We start from the raw sequence: 16,863 nt of genomic DNA, 5'->3' as shown, positions 1-16,863 counted from the left end.
CATTAGTAAAATGCTGTGTTTCTGTCCTAACTTTGAATAAGCAGCAGCATGTAAAATAAATTGAGGAGCGGCATAAATACGTTTTGCAACATAACTGAAACTGTAGTGAGCATTGAATATGGGTGTTTCCTATGGCTTCCGCTCATGCCTCCTGGCCATGCCTGCAGAGATTTTTATGTCCTTTTGGGGCAAGGAACTTCTACGGGGTTCAGGGCTTGATTCACAGGATTGCTTGTAATTTCACTAGATATCTAGCATTATTTGAACTCTGGTTTTCCTTTTTGCCATTCTTGTGAGTTATGATATTAAATACATCTCCAGCAGTTATCATAGTGTTTTATGAAGGATGCAGTGGCAGTTCAGTTGATGTGCTGGACGCATGAAGTGTCATGGTTGCTGCAATCTGCATTTCATGAGGACTGCATGCTAAAAATCTCTCCTTTTGAGAAGGAAAACAAATACGACATGTTAAATGTGATGACAAAAGACAAGACTCTAATCAGTGTGTGTATATATGGAAAAACTGGGAGAAAATGAAGTAGGTAATAAAACAAAACTAAGATTAGCAGCAGGGCAAGAATTACAGCTACAGCTTGTCTCCACAAGCAAGTGAAAACATGCCTGTCATAATCCTGGGGGCTGGTGAGAATCCAAGTGAATGATAAATGTGGTTTGTCTGTTTTTTTCTTAAAGTCAGCATCTCGGGACTTTGTTGTAGCATACAGTCAGCAGGATCATAGCAGTCTGGGTTGTTGTTGTTGGATTCAAAATATCACATTCATCACTCTATTCGTTTTTCATTGTGCAGTTATATACTTAGTGGTTAGTAAGGCATTTACCTCTGTTTTGAATCTATACGGAATTTCCAGCACTGCATTACTGGAAATTTATGTAAAGTCCGTGGCAAAAATGGGTAAAACCTGAGGCTCTGCAGATGTCCTTTTTAGGGAAGCACATTTCAACTAGTAAATGCCTAGGATTTGCAGCAGATTGTGTTGTATCAATTGATGCTGGGCAAGACATGATAACGGGGCTTTTGAAGAGGTTCCAGAGGAGAGTACTGCAGTTTGGGATGGTAGCAATAAATGAAAAAAATAATTTAGTAGATAAGCTAAAGGGAACATATATTTGGTTCAGTTTGTAAACATTTGTGCTCATTTCCAAATTGTCATTTCGCCTGCATGAAAAGAGAAGTAAATACACAGTGGTGTATTTACTTCTGTATTACTTGGTGTATTCCCTTAACAAGGGAAATACACCATCCAAAGAGGTTTTAGGGTATTTCATACCATTACATAATGATGCATTATTGGATTCTGGTGCCATTCACCACCTTTGGAATAGTTCAGAAATAACACATCAATTCCCGTGCTCAGAGCTTCATAACCTTGGTTGATCCTTGCATTGTCAGATGGGTATGACAGTAAATCCCGCTGTGTCTGATCAGGGCTGGATACAGCCCCAAGGCAAATACGGGGTTGTGCATGCCATGCTGTGTGATGTCTAAGTGTCATTGCAGGTGCCCGGTGTTTGTCCCCAGCAGAAATTCTGGGTGAGGACATTGGCACCTGCCTGTGGTGGAGCTGCGTCTGGTGCCCCTCACGCATGCTGTGGTACAGGCTTGTGCTCAGCCCCACCAGGTGGGGTGGAAAGGCTGCTTTTAACATAAGGAACAGGTAAAAATATATATATGCAGAGTGGTGGTGAGGATATAATAATGCTAGGAGATTTTTCTTAGCTCTTTTAGAGATAGTGGTACAGGCCAATGCTTTTAGCCTAAGGCAAGCCAAAGAAAGATGTCTTGAGAAGAAGAGAGGAAGGCAATAGGGAGAGGTGAGATGGGATGGAAGGAATAAGCATTTCACCTGTGCAGCTGGGACCAACCACAGAACAAGGTCAGGCTGGTTCAGGTAACCAAATTAAAATAAGGCTGATGTTTAGATGGAGTCTTCCTGCAGCAATGCATCCATTTACCGTATTTGTAATGTGCATTTTTCTGTTGGTGATGGTGTAATACAGCAGTGGGCTCTGGCTGGTGGCAGGGCCAGAGCACGCCCCCAGCTCCCAGGAGTTTAGCTCTGTGCTCAAGGCTGGCTGGTAAAAGATGCCTTGGCCAGCTTGGAAGATTTTCAAGAGAAGGAACCTCAGTGGGGGCTCCCCAGCTTTTTCTTGGGAGATGCTTTTGGGCTGAGGCTGTTGCATCTGGCCTTTGCCTGAGCTGCAACCCTGGGGGTGGCAACAGCCCCTGCCTGTGCCTGGCCTTGGGGACCACTGATCCGGCCTTCGGCTCTTGTTGCACCCTGGTAAGCGGACTAGTGCTTCTCCCCTCACAGCATCTGAGGCACGGGCATGACTGAGCTCTGTCGAGCTGACGACCCATTAGTGTTTAACATCCTAAACCTTATCAGAATTGGATATTTGGTATTGGGACGGAGGTTAGCAGCTCATATTTCTTGCACGGATTTTAAGTTGTATTCAGATGTTTAAAGATAGAAGTCAGAATAGTATTTTTAGTTCTGCAGGTTACAGAGGACAATGCTAAAAGACCAATTAATTGATTTTTTATTTGTTGTTGGCTTGGCCGCTCACAAATATCAAGATTCTTCCTATTAAGTTTGTAAAATCATTCCACTTACCCATTTTCTTCATGCAGTAGCTGCATCACATCATTCTGATCTATTGGATATACTGCATAGTTGATATTTTCAGTAAAGTTCTCCCAAACCCAGTCCTTTGGAGTACTGGTTTTCTCTCTGGAATTGGTGGCAGGAACTCTTTTGTCTCTGACTTTCAGCTGGGGGTCAACAGTATTTTAGTAAGTGTATCCGAGGCAGTAATTATACAAAGGACAATAGGAGAGTGCTATAGCCAGGATGCTCTAAAAAGGCAAGTGAGGTTTGTCTGTAGGAAGATGAAATATGTTATTTAAGGCCCACCTGATACAATTAAAATAAACAGAGATCCTTCAGAGATCCCAGGGCTTCCCCAGATCAGTGTGGAGTACCTACATAGGTGAGGGGTCACCTCACAATTTCTGTTGACCTTAGAAGCCTTCCTGGGTTAGATTCAGAAACCCTCTGACCTCAGGCTAGGTAAACGACATTGTAGTTAATGACTTCACGCTCCAACTTTTATCTGCTCAGTGCTTGAAGGGGTAACGGAGCCTACTGTCCATGGTGTATTAGCACACTATCCTTTTAACACATACACCTGTATGAAGAAAATATCTTTGTATGTAGTCTGAGGGCCTCTTTCATCGCTTTTCGTTTAGAGCAGTTCCTAAGAGAATGTTTTGCTGAAGTAAGAAGCTCAGCATAAAACTAATAAAGCAAAACTTGAGAGAGACCGATTTTTCTTACAACAGTGACACATTACATAAATAAAACACTGTGTAATCTGGTAAGATAATAGTTTTCTCAGGACTCAGGATGCTGCCATCTGCCCTTTATAGAAGGGAGTTTTTGTGTATGGTTGCTGGGAAGGGACCTTCTCCAAAACCAGCAGTTGGCAATGGACGTCTTCACCTCCCCATCTGCCCTTGAATTTCCCGGACTTTTGGATAACCCATGGCTTGCCTCTGGGCTTGCGTGTCCTCTGGATGCTTGCGCACACCACTTCTTGGGTCTGGCTCTCTCAGAAGCAGCAATGCATTCCTAGTGACTTGATCAGAGATGTAGGTTACAAAAGAAAATAAGGCACAAAACATAATTTTGGATTGAGGTTAAGACTATTCTTCCTTTCCTGTTTCTTGTTCATCACCTTGGGCTCCTTAAGTATATCCAACTTGCAGGCACTGGGGAACCAGGGTTGAAAGACACGCTCTTTCTTTTAGGTGACCTCCTGAATACCGGATGAAAGATTTAACCACATTTTTTTCTGGCAGAATGTCCTGTCGTGACCAATGCAAATACAGTAATTGTGGCTTGCCTGAAGGATCATTATGCCTGAAATTCAAAATATTTCCTGGTTGTACTCTCCTCTTCTCGTTATAACATTTTCCATGTGGCGTTAACTTCAGCCAATTGTCCCCTGCCCAGTTACCCTCCTGGCTCTCCTGGATCCCAAGCGTACAACACCCCGTATGTCATACATCCAGCCATGACACTCGTTAGCAGGTCTGTGACTTGGCACAGGGTCAGCTTTCTGATACTTGACATGATCAGGCATTTGTCTGCCCTGAGGGATCCTGAACACTGCCTGTTGCCAGAGCATGAGTTCCTGGGCTCTGACCACTGCTCGGATCAGGTTGTTTGGACTCAAAGCACACGCTGTGCTCTGGCTTGGTCCCTCATGGGGACACTGGGGACATCAGGGTGCAGCTATGCTACAGAGCAGACCTGCCATGGCCGACCAAGCCAACAGCAAATAAAAAAATCAATTAATTGGTCTTTAGCATTGTCCTCTAGAACCTGCAGAACTAAAATTACTTTTCTGACTTTTATGTTTAAATGTTTGAGTACAATTTAAAATCCCAACAAGAAATAAGAGCCGCAAACCTCTGTCCCAGTACTGAGTTTTGAAGCCATATCTTTTCATAGCAACAGTCTCTATTACTTATGAAAAGTAATTTGTCAGGAAGTGTATTATTTTATGAAGAAAATACACCACCATATTTTCATTTTTGGCACAGAACTATGAAGTGAAAATAATTATTCTTTAGGCTTTTTAATTGATTTGAAATGTTCCTACAGAAGACTTAGTTCCTATATAGCAGTCTCGGTATAGATTGCAAAGTGCTTTAGAAAATAAAAGGAGAAAATGTGTTAAAGGTTCCTTAGCTAGCTACAGACATATGCAGATATTTTAGATTAAAGAATCTTTTTGTTTTGTACCATAACTAAAGAAAAAACTTAATCCCCTTGCTAAAATTAAGACGATCCCTGTACTCATTCAGAGCATGTGGAGATTACTCTTAAGTCTGTGCCCTCTTCTGGCATTCAGTTAAACATTTGCTGTTTTGTTAAATTCACTCCCATTTAGCAAATAAACGTAAAGATTGTTCCTTTTCATGAAATCCATGGGCTTAAGCTCAGACAAAATTAGGTCTCTCCTAATACTTCTCTAATTCAGCCTTTCCCATCTTACTGTGGTGGGGTTTGGGGGGTTTAGCGGCTCATACGGTGAGCCCAGGAACAAAGGTCACTCAGCACAGCTCTTCCCAGCGCTGGAAACAGAGGCGAGAGCTGTTTGTAAACACCGACGGTGCCCATGTAGCCCTGTCAGCGCAGTGCTGGTTTGGCCTTGTATCTGCATCCAAGCCTGACAAATGAATGCTCTTTCCTGTGAACTTCCAATGCACATGGATATGGCCTCTCTTTCCAGTCTGCGTCTTGATTTTCCACACATCTTCATTTCTCTTAAGGCTTACCTGCCATCCTGTGCTGAAGCCGTCCGTGCCCAAGCTCTGCACTGTACATAGAATTACAGAATCACAGAATGGTTTGGGTTGGAAGGGATCTTAAAGATCACCTAGTTCCAACCCCCCTGCCATGGGCAGGGACACCTCCCACTAGACCAGGCTGCTCAAAGCCCCATCCAGCCTGGCCTTGAACACTTCCAGGGATGGAGCATCCACAGCCTCCCTGGGCAACCTGTTCCAGTGCCCCACCACCCTCACAGTAAAGAGTTTCTTCCTAATATCTAATCTAAATCTACCCTTTTCCAGTTTGAAGCCATTACGCCTTGTCCTATTGCTACATGCCCTTGTAAAAAGTCCCTCCCCAGCTTTCTTGCAGGCCGCCTCCAGACACTGGAAGGCTGCTATAAGGTCTCTCTGGACCCTTCTCTTCTCCAGGCTGAACAACCCCAACTCTCTCAGCCTGTCCTCATAGGAGATGTGCACCAGCCCTCTGATCATCTTCGTGGCCCTCCTCTGGACCCATCAGAGAGATCTTGCACGTAAGAAATCTCTGACACTAGCAATCATTGTGTATTATATATTTGCATCTGCACGTAACCTTAAAATTTCCTGGTTTGCAGTAACTTTATAAACAATATTTTTCTCTGTTTTAGTGGCAATAGTCACATTTTTGTTATTTGAGACCATCTGCCAAAAATAATTACTTAAAGCTTATGCCTGCTCTACCATTTCCTGCTTTTGGCCTGATGCAGCCCAACCTAATTTCCAGGGCATTACTTTTAGTTTGTAGCAATCAGTGTGGGATCAAATGTATGGCATTCAGAGAGGCCGCAGTCCTGCAAACAGTTTTTTTCTCCTTTCTTCCAAGATGTCTGAGTTACCATATGCAGATTATATATGGGGCAAACCTGGCAGGACAATTGTGCTGTGGAACTTGTGGTAGAGGCAGAATGTAGCCAGGAATAGCTGGCTTTATCTCTGTAGGTGTGTATCCATCTGTCCATCTGTGCTTCAGCCATAAGTGCATTTTATCATATCTGTTTTTCAACTATATAATCATAGTAACAGCATTTCCCATAAACTGTAGACTGGGACTGAGATATGTTCACAAGTCTTTTTCTATGCTCCTGTAAAAGTTCTTTTTAACAGCTTATGAACATTTTTTTTAAGCCAAAAGAACGTTTACAAGCCATTCATGTGTGCAAGAAGTGCTTTTATTTTTGCCTTAAGTGAAAGCCATCAAGGTGTTTAAAAAGCTGAGCAGAAAACAGTGCTCTACCTTACAGCGGGCAGGAAAACCAGCCGGTGATCACGGCTTGAACGTCCCACAGTTAATAATTTTGCAGGGTACTGTAGGTCTTTCATTATATGTAGGTACAACTTCCAGTTTCTGGAGGACCTCCGTGCCCTCGATCAGTTGCCTATGGGGTGGAGAAAGTGCACATATGATCCGCCTCCCTCCGGAGCCAGCTCCACAGCCTCCGGCTTGTTCAGGGCCGTAGGAAACGCAGGCACTGGTTTCCTACCGACAGGCTGCACCCACTCTGCTCTTTAAAAAGCTGTTCTTTGCAGTGGAGTTGCAAATGCCACCAGTCCTTGATTAAGTAGCCTCTTGTTGGCATTTTAGGAGAGGTGAAAATACTATGGCTTTATGCAGCTACATTTATTTAAAGAAATAAGCATTGTACCGTGTGCCCTGGCTACAAATGGCCATTACTTTTGAGGAGAAAGAAGTCAAGAGACACGCTGTCAGTAGTGACAGTATTAGAAGTGACTCCATGAGAAACATCTTTCGTTCCCTTCCTTCACAATGCCAATCTGAATCCTGAAAACAGTCCAACATTTTGCAATCTGGATGGTTTTCAGCCTATCTGGCTCCCACGCTGCGGGAGCACGAGCTGTGTCTCCTGCAGGCACCGGCACGGCGATGGATGCCAGCAGTGCTCTGGGAAGCTTCATACTGAATCCCATCCCACCCCACCCCATCCCATCCAGCACAGTGGTACCAAGTGGGGATGTCAGGACTGAGCAGAGCAGAGCTGGAAAGTGCCCGGCTGTCCTTGTTGTATACTATGGCTGCTTTTTGCTTCCTCAGAATTAAACTCCCACTCAGATCTAGGAGGGCCTGGCTGGAAGATCATGGATCCCACACCTTTCAGATTGCACAGAGCTGGTGGCAAGGCAGAAACTGGAGGTGAAAGCTGCCAGCCAGCAATCACTTTTGGTTTGTTCTCTGTAGGTTACACAGTTGTGCTTTTTGCTTCCTTTAAAAATGCCGTCTTTCTCCATGATGTGATTACACGGAATCGGGGCTGTGGATTTCTTGTTCTGTGTCAATACATATATATTTTACTCTCTTATATCAAGCAAACTGCTCAGAGCAATAATGTTGTTATATTCCTGAAAACCTAAAAGTCTTAACAGGACCAGCCATACACATTGACCTACTGAGAACAAACTCTCAGCACGCATTTGCTAAAACAAATTTGTTCAGCTTGTGAGGGCAGAGCAGAGCCCGAAGGCTTTGCTCAACACCCCCCTGCCCGTCAGAGCCCCCTTTCGGCTGGCACCGAGCCATGCAGCCATCAGTTTGTAGCCATCATCCCGGAGAGGCTCCGGCGCAGCTTTGCCATAGGGTTTTACAGCTTGAGCAAGGCAGGCCAGGGCAGAGAAAGGGAGGGATGGGTGTCATTAGGTACTTCAAATCTACCTTGTCCATCCTCCCCCTGGCCAGAGGCAGCTGCCATAGGGATTTCATGGATGCTTCATCCTGGGCATCATCCTGCGGGGCCAGGGTGACCTCCCATGCAAGCTTGTGTGTACCTACCCGAAAGCCACGTATTTTTTGTCCAGGTAGGGAGCTGGATGGAGGGTGATGTAGAACTGCGAGCCGTTGCTGTGCCGGCCCTTGTTGGCCATCCCGAGGACCCCTCTTCCCTTGTGACGGACGGAGAAGCTTTCATCTAGGGAAAGAGTTTGGGGATGAAAGGCTGCAGTTTGTGTTGCTCCTTTTGCTGCTATTCACCACACAGCTCCCCCCTGCAGCTCCCGCAAGCTCCCCTTTCCTCCTTCCCCCCTCTCCCTTTTCCTTCTCCTGTTCCCCCAAAGGTCTCATCAAGTATCATGTGAGCAAAGTCTGGTTTGAGTCAATGACCTTCCTAGAAAGAGCTTCCCACTACTCCCTAGTGCTTGAGCCAGTGAGGAAGCTAATGAAAAAATATCCACAAAAGAGCACTCTAGGTATTTCTGAGTATTACAGCCACAACAATGATGCCTCTGGCTCCCTGTTGTTGGTCTGTAATGCCTCTTGCCGGAGGAGCTTGGGGCACTTAGCACAGCATTTCTCTGTGGCTACTTGGGATTATTCCCACTGTGTGGACAAGGAAGGCGGGAGACAAAGCGGATGCTCCAAGCACAGCCTCTGCTCTGCCTCCCTCATGCTGCTGCCTGTGATGAAGAGGAGAAGATCCCCCACGAGCACAGTCGGGGCTGTGACAGCAGGACATGGCTGGCTGGGGTGGGATGCTCGGCAACTCACATCGGGGGGCGAGCAGGAGACTTCTTTAGCCGAATAAAATGACAGAGCTGAATCAATGGAGAGCAGATATTTAGCTCAGGAGGCCGGGGTGCTCCCAGAGCAGAAGCTTTGTTCCGGGGTGAGGAGAGGAGGCCGACAATGGGAGCAAGAGCCATGAGGAGGTGAAGAGGATCCTCAGTGTCAGCTGAGGAAGGACTGGTGAGGGAGAGAAGTGGCTCTCCAGAGGGATGACTGGGGAAGGATAGGCATTAGGCATGCTCAGGTTTGGGGAATGATGGCAAGGACTTGATTCCTTCTGCTCTGGGGAGCGGAGCCTGGCTATGAGTTGGGGAGCAGGGAGTCCACTGGTCCTGACCTCCTCCATCACCCATCTCTGGCCTCATCACACTGAATAGTCAAGAGCCCCATGGAGCTCTCAACAAGCTTGAAGGAAACTTTAGAAATATTTAGATTTTATTGTTTTCTATAATTTTTTTTTTAATTCTTTTTACCCTATTTGAGAGCCCTTCTCAGAAACCGATTCATAAAAAAGGTAATTAAATTTTAACTGAACAGTTACTCCCTGCCCGCTGCCTTGTGGTTTGCAAAATGACTTCAGCAGACTAATTTTGGCATAGGATGCTTTGTCCTATGACATGACGCTCCCAATCCGAGTGATTCTCTGTAATTACCTCAGTCCTTTCAGCTCATTACAGTAAAATGCGGTTGCATCCCATTAATTTCAGCAAGCGTTGCAGTGCCCGGACACGTGCCAAGCACAGAATCTCCCGGAACATTACTGGCTGACAGAGGCATCTCTCACCCTTTTCAGATATCGAAGATATTTGTCCTCTGCCCTCAGTGTGAAATAGTTTGGCGGGAAGTACTGGGAAAGCAATCTAAGCCTTCAAATATAAAGGCATACCCAAGTGAACACCTTTCTCATGGATGAAAAGCAACTTTTAATTAAAAAGGGGGAGGGGAAGAATTAGAAATCCTCTCCTTTAATACATCAACATGTGGAGTATGTGCAGTATGGGTAATAAAACTCTTCCAGGGACACTTTCAAGGTTGACAGATTCCAAATTAAATCCACCTTAAAATTACTTAAGTGATTTTTGACGCATTGTCACCTTCCCATATGACATGGCAGCTTCTTTCCTGGGTAGTGCAGGGAAAGCACAAGCTCTGCCTGGAGGAAGAGGATGGAGCCAGGAGCAAAATGCTGTGCGCTGGCTTGGGGCTTTGTGCCACAGCCCGGGCAGCGCACGTGGGGCCATAGCTCTCCTGGATGCAGAGATGCCTCGCACCCCCAGACTCCTCTATAGAGGATTTCTACCCAAACAGAAAGTGCGAAGGGTGCGAGATGCGCGCGCGCACAAATCTAATGGGCAGCATTGCTGGAAAAGAGGATTCACAAGCTTTTGAATCCTCGGTGACGCCTGCCTTGCAAACAATTTAACAACCAGCCCTAGTTTTGTCCGATACCAGCTTATGTTCTTTCTGAGATGTGCATGTCCTGAGAGTCCAGCCGTGCTGCTATTTCAGGAGCTCCAGCATCAAAGAAGTGACTTTTGCCCCTTCCTGCCCACTCTAGGCAGGGTGTAGCATTTACTGCCTTAAATCCCACACCCCGGGCTTCCACTTCCAGCAGCTTTCTTGCCCACCAGCACTGCGATTCGGCCAGGCAGAGCGGGCTAGTGACCTGCCTCCAGCTGTCCTGGGGTTTTGCTCCATCCGTCCTGGGGCCTCCAGGTGAGAACGGCTTTTCCTCACAAGTGGGCTCTCCAGCCTCTTGGGAAGGGAAGTTTTCAGCTACATTTGGCATTTCTGATCTCACGGTTGGCTGCTGCCCAGCCAGCTCAAATGTCATCTCGTTTGCGCCATTGGCAGTGGGAAAGCTTTTATATAAGGGACCATAAATCAGTTTCAAAAGTGCTTTAACTGTCATAAAACATCTTTATGGGTAGCATTTAATCTAAACAGAAGATCCCAAACGTCTATGTCAATTATATGAGTTGTTTTTCTTAAATATTGCATGTTATAATGCTCTTTTTCTCTTTACATTTTATTACTTTATACCAGTATGGGGGAACATTTTTTGTTAAACTTAGCTCACGTTTGTCATTTCTTGACTTTCACGGTTTTATGTGAGATTGAGAAGTAGCTCCCCTTACATCCGCAGACTCACGTAACCGCTGGCAGCGATGCTTGTGGTGTCCCCAAGCCTGAAAAGCTGCCCGAGGTCCAGGAAATCTAGAGTTAAAGCCATCTTACTTCCATTTCTTTAAATGCATTTAAACATTTAAATGCATATTATCGGGTGCCTAGAGATCTGTAGCGAATCCACTTCTACATTCCTAAGGTCTTTTCCACAAAGGTGAGTGTTGGCAGTTTGAAGTTGGCGAGCAGGTGACCCTCATTCAGGCAGGGAGAAGGGGCTGGTGGAGCTGAGCCTTGGGCAGGGGACATCAGAGGAGGGGGCCAAGGTGACAGATCAAAAAGTGACCTTGCTAAAGCAGTCCACTCGTGCTAATGCAAGTGGATAATAATTCGGACTGAAAAGCAAACCGTGTTGCTTTACGGAGATGAAAGGAAATTCCCAGGTTATTCCATGAATAAGATCAGGTAAACAACTTGATTTTTGCAGAAATTTGCCATTTGTGCAGTAAGATAGCTGAAGAACCATACCTTCAAAGGTGGGACCATAAATTGACTCTCCTTCGTCTCCATTTCCAGTTATGATATCTGCAGGGTAGATAAAAGTAACCATCACAGACCAGGTTTATCACAGGCGTTATTGGGGGCTGTCAGTGAGCAGCTCAGCCAAAGTCAGAGATGTGGGTTGAGTGTCAACCTGGGGGAACAACTTTATCCATCTTTCTATTTTACTACCAAAATTTTATCAGACCTTTGGGAAGAGCTCTGCTTCCATCCCAAGAGATGGTCTCTCTATGGAGAACTATTTCATGCGGCACATTTAGTCACTGCCCCTCTGAGAAGGTCCAGCATCTCCTGCTGGGAGAGCTCCTGCGGTGGCAGCGACCAACCGAGGAAGGGGCATCCTGGAGAAGGACATCTGTCGGATGGAGCAGACTTAGAAGAAGGAAGGATGAAAATGCAGCTGTGGTATTATGGTGAGTTCAGACCACTAACTTGTCTAAGAAAAGAGATTTGATAAGAGAGAAACTCCTATTGAATCAGATTTCTGATGGGTAAGACACTAAAGAAGCCTGATGCATCTATTTTTTAATTTATATTTTTAAAGAAGTCTAGTTTTGTTAATTAATTTAGACATTGTCTTACACCAATCAGGTTATGATTAGTCCTCTACATTAGCAAGCTTGTAATTTTAGGTTGCTTTTATGGACTACATAGATACCTGCATAGTTATTCATGGAAAGGAGGAAGTGTATCTTCACAGTATAAACTTAAAATGGATTTAAGTGTGGAGCAGGCAAGGCAAATGTAGGTAAGAAATAGAAATAGATAAGACAGGTGATAGACCAAAAGGAAGTAATGAAGGAAATGCCTTCTGATACACCTAACTATCTCACTTCCCTAGGGATGTCGGGCAAACTGCGTGACCCATCATCGTTCATAGCGTCCTTCTCATCAGTGCCGAACTCCAGGCAAAGCACTGGCGTTCAGACAACTCATCAGCACGTTTGGGAGGGCTTTGACGCTTGGCTAAATGCTTCTGTAAATTTCTCTCTCCATAAAACAAGTAATATGTTTTCTATGGCTATTCTTAGTGTTTTCCTGTTTCCAATTAGTTTCCTAATTACTTACCAAAGAACTTCATGAAAAAGAGTTATTGTTTTAAATTAATTTCCTAAATTCTTTTGAAAAGGTCTTGGATAATCAAAAGAACAAATTATCCAAACTTTTCCTATGTTTAGAAAGTGAGAAGGCTAAAAGAGAAAAAGTTTTCTGGTTTTTATATATATATTAATTGAGAACTTGTCCTGCAGAGATTAGCTGTGTCATGCAGTTCAGCTACATCTCTGTGGATGAAGGCTGTTATTCATGCAGATCATCCCACCCCCACTTCGGATTTACTCAGGACACCTGGAAACCCACCTCCTCCTTGAATCCACCCGTTTTTCACGAGACGATGAAAAAGGGAGTTTTTGTAGGTGAGCTCTCGGCCGTCGCGGAGAGACTTTGCTCCTCCGACGCACAGGGCGCGGAAATTCTCACAGGTCCTGGGACACGCGTCCGAAAAGAGCTGCAAAAGCGAGAAGAGGAAAACACGTGTGAAATTCCTAGCTGACAACGTGTGAAATTCCTAGCTGACATCCACTGGGCAGATTTCTGTCACCCTCCTTCAGCAGGTGAAACCATTGAGCTGGGTACGCTTTTTCCTCGCTTTTGCTTTTCTCTTCCGTAACGTACCTCAAAGAGCAGCCTCCCGACGGGCTGTTCCTCAATGGCTATCTCCAGGTACACAAACACGTGCTGTTTAAAGCAGAAGAACAAATGCAGTGAGGGAAATGCCAGCTCTCCGTCCTGCGCTCGCTTCTTAACTCAGGCCAGTGTCCAGCTGCCCGGTGCAAATGGGCTCAGAAAATGTCCACAGGATTGACACTGCAGAACAGCATCCCTACTATTTTGTTTAAATAAACAAGAGAGTAGAGGATGTTGAACTTCATTCTGGGCAGAAATAACCCTAACAGTGTGTTAAAGCGAACTACTGGGCAGGGCCTGCTTCTTCCCCTTGCATTTGTTTACGTGCCTGCTGCAGCCCATACCATACAGGCAGGAGTAAATGAATCCATAGGAATACCAGCCACCCTGCCAAAATGGACATTTCTCTCTTCCCAGCCAGCATCAAATCTGCATACCATCAACGCTGTATCTTCTACGATAGCCATTTTAGGATGACATTATATTTTTCTCTGGTCTCAATACTGTGCCGGTGCCAGCAGCATCACACCTCCTGCCACCACAGCGTTTCAGGGGATCTTGGCTGGGAACAGAGACCTTTGGCAGTTGGGCTTTTGGTACCCAAGAATAAGGGTACCCAAGAATTTTGACACCCAAGGGATGGGAGGTTTGGGATTTTGAAGCAGCACCGTCAGAGCATGGTTGGCAATGAACTCTCTTCATACCTGAAGCAGTTAGTATGTGTCAGGCATCTGGGCTAATGTTTGCCCCTTCCTGGCTACTGAGAGGCGCAGAGGCTCTGCCATCCTTGGCAGGGGATGCTCCCCACCGGCCACTCCACCCCCAGCTGTGATTCTGCCATCACAGGGCAGAAACCAAGAAACTGCCTCTGCTGTTCTTGCTCTCCTTCCTCCTCATGGTATCTGCCCTTCCATAGAATCATAGAGTCGTTTTGGTTGGAAAAGACCTTTAAGATCATCACATCCAACCATCAACCTAACTCTGACAAATCCATCACTAAACCGTATCTCTAAGCACTACGTCTGCCCGTCTTTTAAATACCTCCAGGGATGGTGCCTCAACCACTTCCCTGGGCAGCCTGTCCCAATGCTTGAGAACCCTTTTGGTGAAGAAATTTTCCTAATATCCAATCTAAACCTCCCCTGGTGCAACTTGAGGCCATTTCCTCTTGTCCTATTGCCTGTTCCTTGGGAGACCAACCCCCACCTCTCTACAGCCTCCTTTCAGGTAGTTGTAGAAAGCAAAGGCCTCTCACCTGACAGCCTTTCCAGCCACTTACAGACCTTGTACTCTTCTCGTAAAACAGTGCTACTTGCCTGGCTGTTTTTCAGGTATTTGCTGTAGAAGTCCTCAGCAATCGCTTGGTAAAGTGCCTTGGGCTTAAAGTCACGATAGTCCCACTCACAGTAAGACCACTTGAGCAGCTTCTTCTCGTCCCCCAACAGCTGGCCATCAACGAAGCACATCACCGAGGAGGCATACGCCCACACCTCACCTCTCAGCTCCTGCATTTCAGAAAGAAAACAAAGCCTCCAGGGATTATTTACATATTTAGTGAAGAAGCAATCAGTAACAATCCATCATGCCTGTGATATTTTTATGCTTTTCCTACTTTTCAAACCACAAATCCCACCAACAGGAAGGGGTTGGGCAGCAGCTTTCAGGGAGGCGTGTTGATGCTGCACACAGTTACGTGCTCTGAAGGTCCGAATCCCTCTGCTAGGGGACATTATCGTGACAACAGTCACCTGGGTGTCACCTTAGGGGCAGCTCAGACTGAATAGGAAAAGCTCCCGGAGAGCCCCATCCTGCCTCGAGGTCTCTGAGGACATTAAAGAAATTGGAGTGGAAAAGCTCACTTCCAAAACCTGCGGATGGCACCAACCTGGGAGGTGCTGCAGCCCCGGGGAGAAGACTCGTGTCTGAAACAACCCGAGAAAGCGAGAGTTACCTTCTTTTTCTCCACTGAATATTCATGCCATGCAAATTCTACTAAAGGCTGTATTACAGGATCTGCAAACTTGCTTGGAAACTTCAGCTTCAGAGCCTAGATTTTCAAGGTAAGGAAAAAAAATTACTTACAAGAAGTTTAATACCCACCCCCTCCTCCATATCCTATCACAGCTTGTATTTCCCTGATCAACTATAACCTAAGCCACGTTCTAATGCAGTTATTGCACTGCACCCCTCATGCCTCCGATGTAATTCCTGGCACTTGCAGGAGTACCCTCAAATAGCTCTAAATCCCTGTTTGCGGATGTAGTGGGTGTCTTCCTTTACATGAAGGGCTGCTTCACAAATATTATTGAATTGTGCTGGCACTCCCCCGCCATGAGATGAGTATAAGCAGTGAGACATTCAGAGATGCTGCTGAGCATCAACAGCGTTTTTGCATGCATTTTGCACACATAGGGAGTCACGGTCCTCTACTGTCCCAGGAGTTTGGGCTCAGGGCCTTGGGGCAAGCGAGCGCCTCGGTGAAGGCTGCGAGGGGAAAGTTTCCCGTCCCTGTTGCTTGTGCCGTTGCCTCAGGAGGAGCACACCGCTATTTAGACACGGGACACCGCTGCCCATCAGTTTCGCCTCAGCTCCATGTGGGCTGTGGCACACGAGCATCACAAGCTGTGGCTTAAAGCCAGCCCCGCTGGCCTCAAAAGGCGTAAAGCAAAGAAGTGACTTTCTGTTCAGCTCAGAGTCCCTTTTGCTGTTGTTGGGATGGTGGCCGGAAAAAAAAAAAAGGAAAAAAGCCAAGAGGCACCCCCCTCCTGCAGCTATCGGCTTGGCTTGTCCTTAGGGCTGCTGATTAGGCTGCTGCAGAGCTTCATTAGCTGTAAGCAATGCTGGGAAACAAGGCTGGCAGATAAACTCTTAGGGGCAGGGGGGGCGTGCAGGTCAGCCTTGTGCCACCCCACGCTGGGCTGCGTGCTCCCCATCCACCGCACGGCCGAGCTCCTCGTGAAAAGTCCACGACACCCCGTGAGGCTTGCAGCTTTTTGCTTTCTCATTTGCACCAACAGAGCTACATTAAGGGACTTGCCATAAGCTGCCGAGCAAGCCGGGCAGAGCTTCGGTGTGCCTGAAATCTTATACAGCATCACACAGCCATAAAATTTCTTGGAGGTGTAGGAACAAGGAGGTGAGGATGCTGCAATGGAGACACCCCCCCGGCCCTGATCAGCTCGGAGCCCATAAAAGCTCGATGCCTGCGCCTGGCAGCACCAAAGAAGAGCAGAAACCTGAAAATCTGAATATTTTCCTCCTAAGAGCCACTGCCGGGTGCAGGCATTCCCCTGCTTATTTACTTCCAGCCCACACCGCTCCCCGCTGCTCCCAACCCAGCGCTGGGGTTGAAGCCCAGGGGTTACCTCTGCGGCGCACTTGGCCACGTGGAAAGCTGGGTCGCGGAGCAGCCCCACCACCATCAGCGCTACCGGCACCCGCTGTGGGCCCATGGCACCCTAGCCACCACGAGTCCCAGTCTGTCAACAGAGTCCAGCTCCATGGCAACACCGGACACCAACATTCCCCCCACCCCCCCTTCTGCATTTCTAAGAACTTCCCAAGCATAATGTAACCG

The 16,863-nt window shown here is 46.4% G+C and overlaps 1 protein-coding gene across 1 annotated transcript; it reads right to left on the bottom strand.

Moving 5' to 3' along the window:
• Positions 1-6,607: 6,607 nt before the first annotated feature.
• On the bottom strand, positions 6,608-16,782 carry PPIL6 (peptidylprolyl isomerase like 6). Its single transcript, XM_054196341.1, has 8 exons — positions 16,652-16,782; positions 15,238-15,333; positions 14,603-14,791; positions 13,275-13,337; positions 12,960-13,107; positions 11,568-11,624; positions 8,187-8,322; positions 6,608-6,780 (listed from the first exon to the last, which is right to left on the bottom strand). Exons 1-8 carry the CDS (start codon positions 16,736-16,738, stop codon positions 6,669-6,671), a joined length of 888 nt encoding a protein of 295 aa, XP_054052316.1. The 5' UTR covers positions 16,739-16,782; the 3' UTR covers positions 6,608-6,668.
• Between the last annotated feature and the right edge of the window lie 81 nt (positions 16,783-16,863).

Source organism: Rissa tridactyla, chromosome 3 (assembly GCF_028500815.1).
Source record: "Rissa tridactyla isolate bRisTri1 chromosome 3, bRisTri1.patW.cur.20221130, whole genome shotgun sequence".
NCBI lineage: Eukaryota > Metazoa > Chordata > Aves > Charadriiformes > Laridae > Rissa > Rissa tridactyla.
This window is presented reverse-complemented; position numbering and strand designations above follow the sequence as displayed.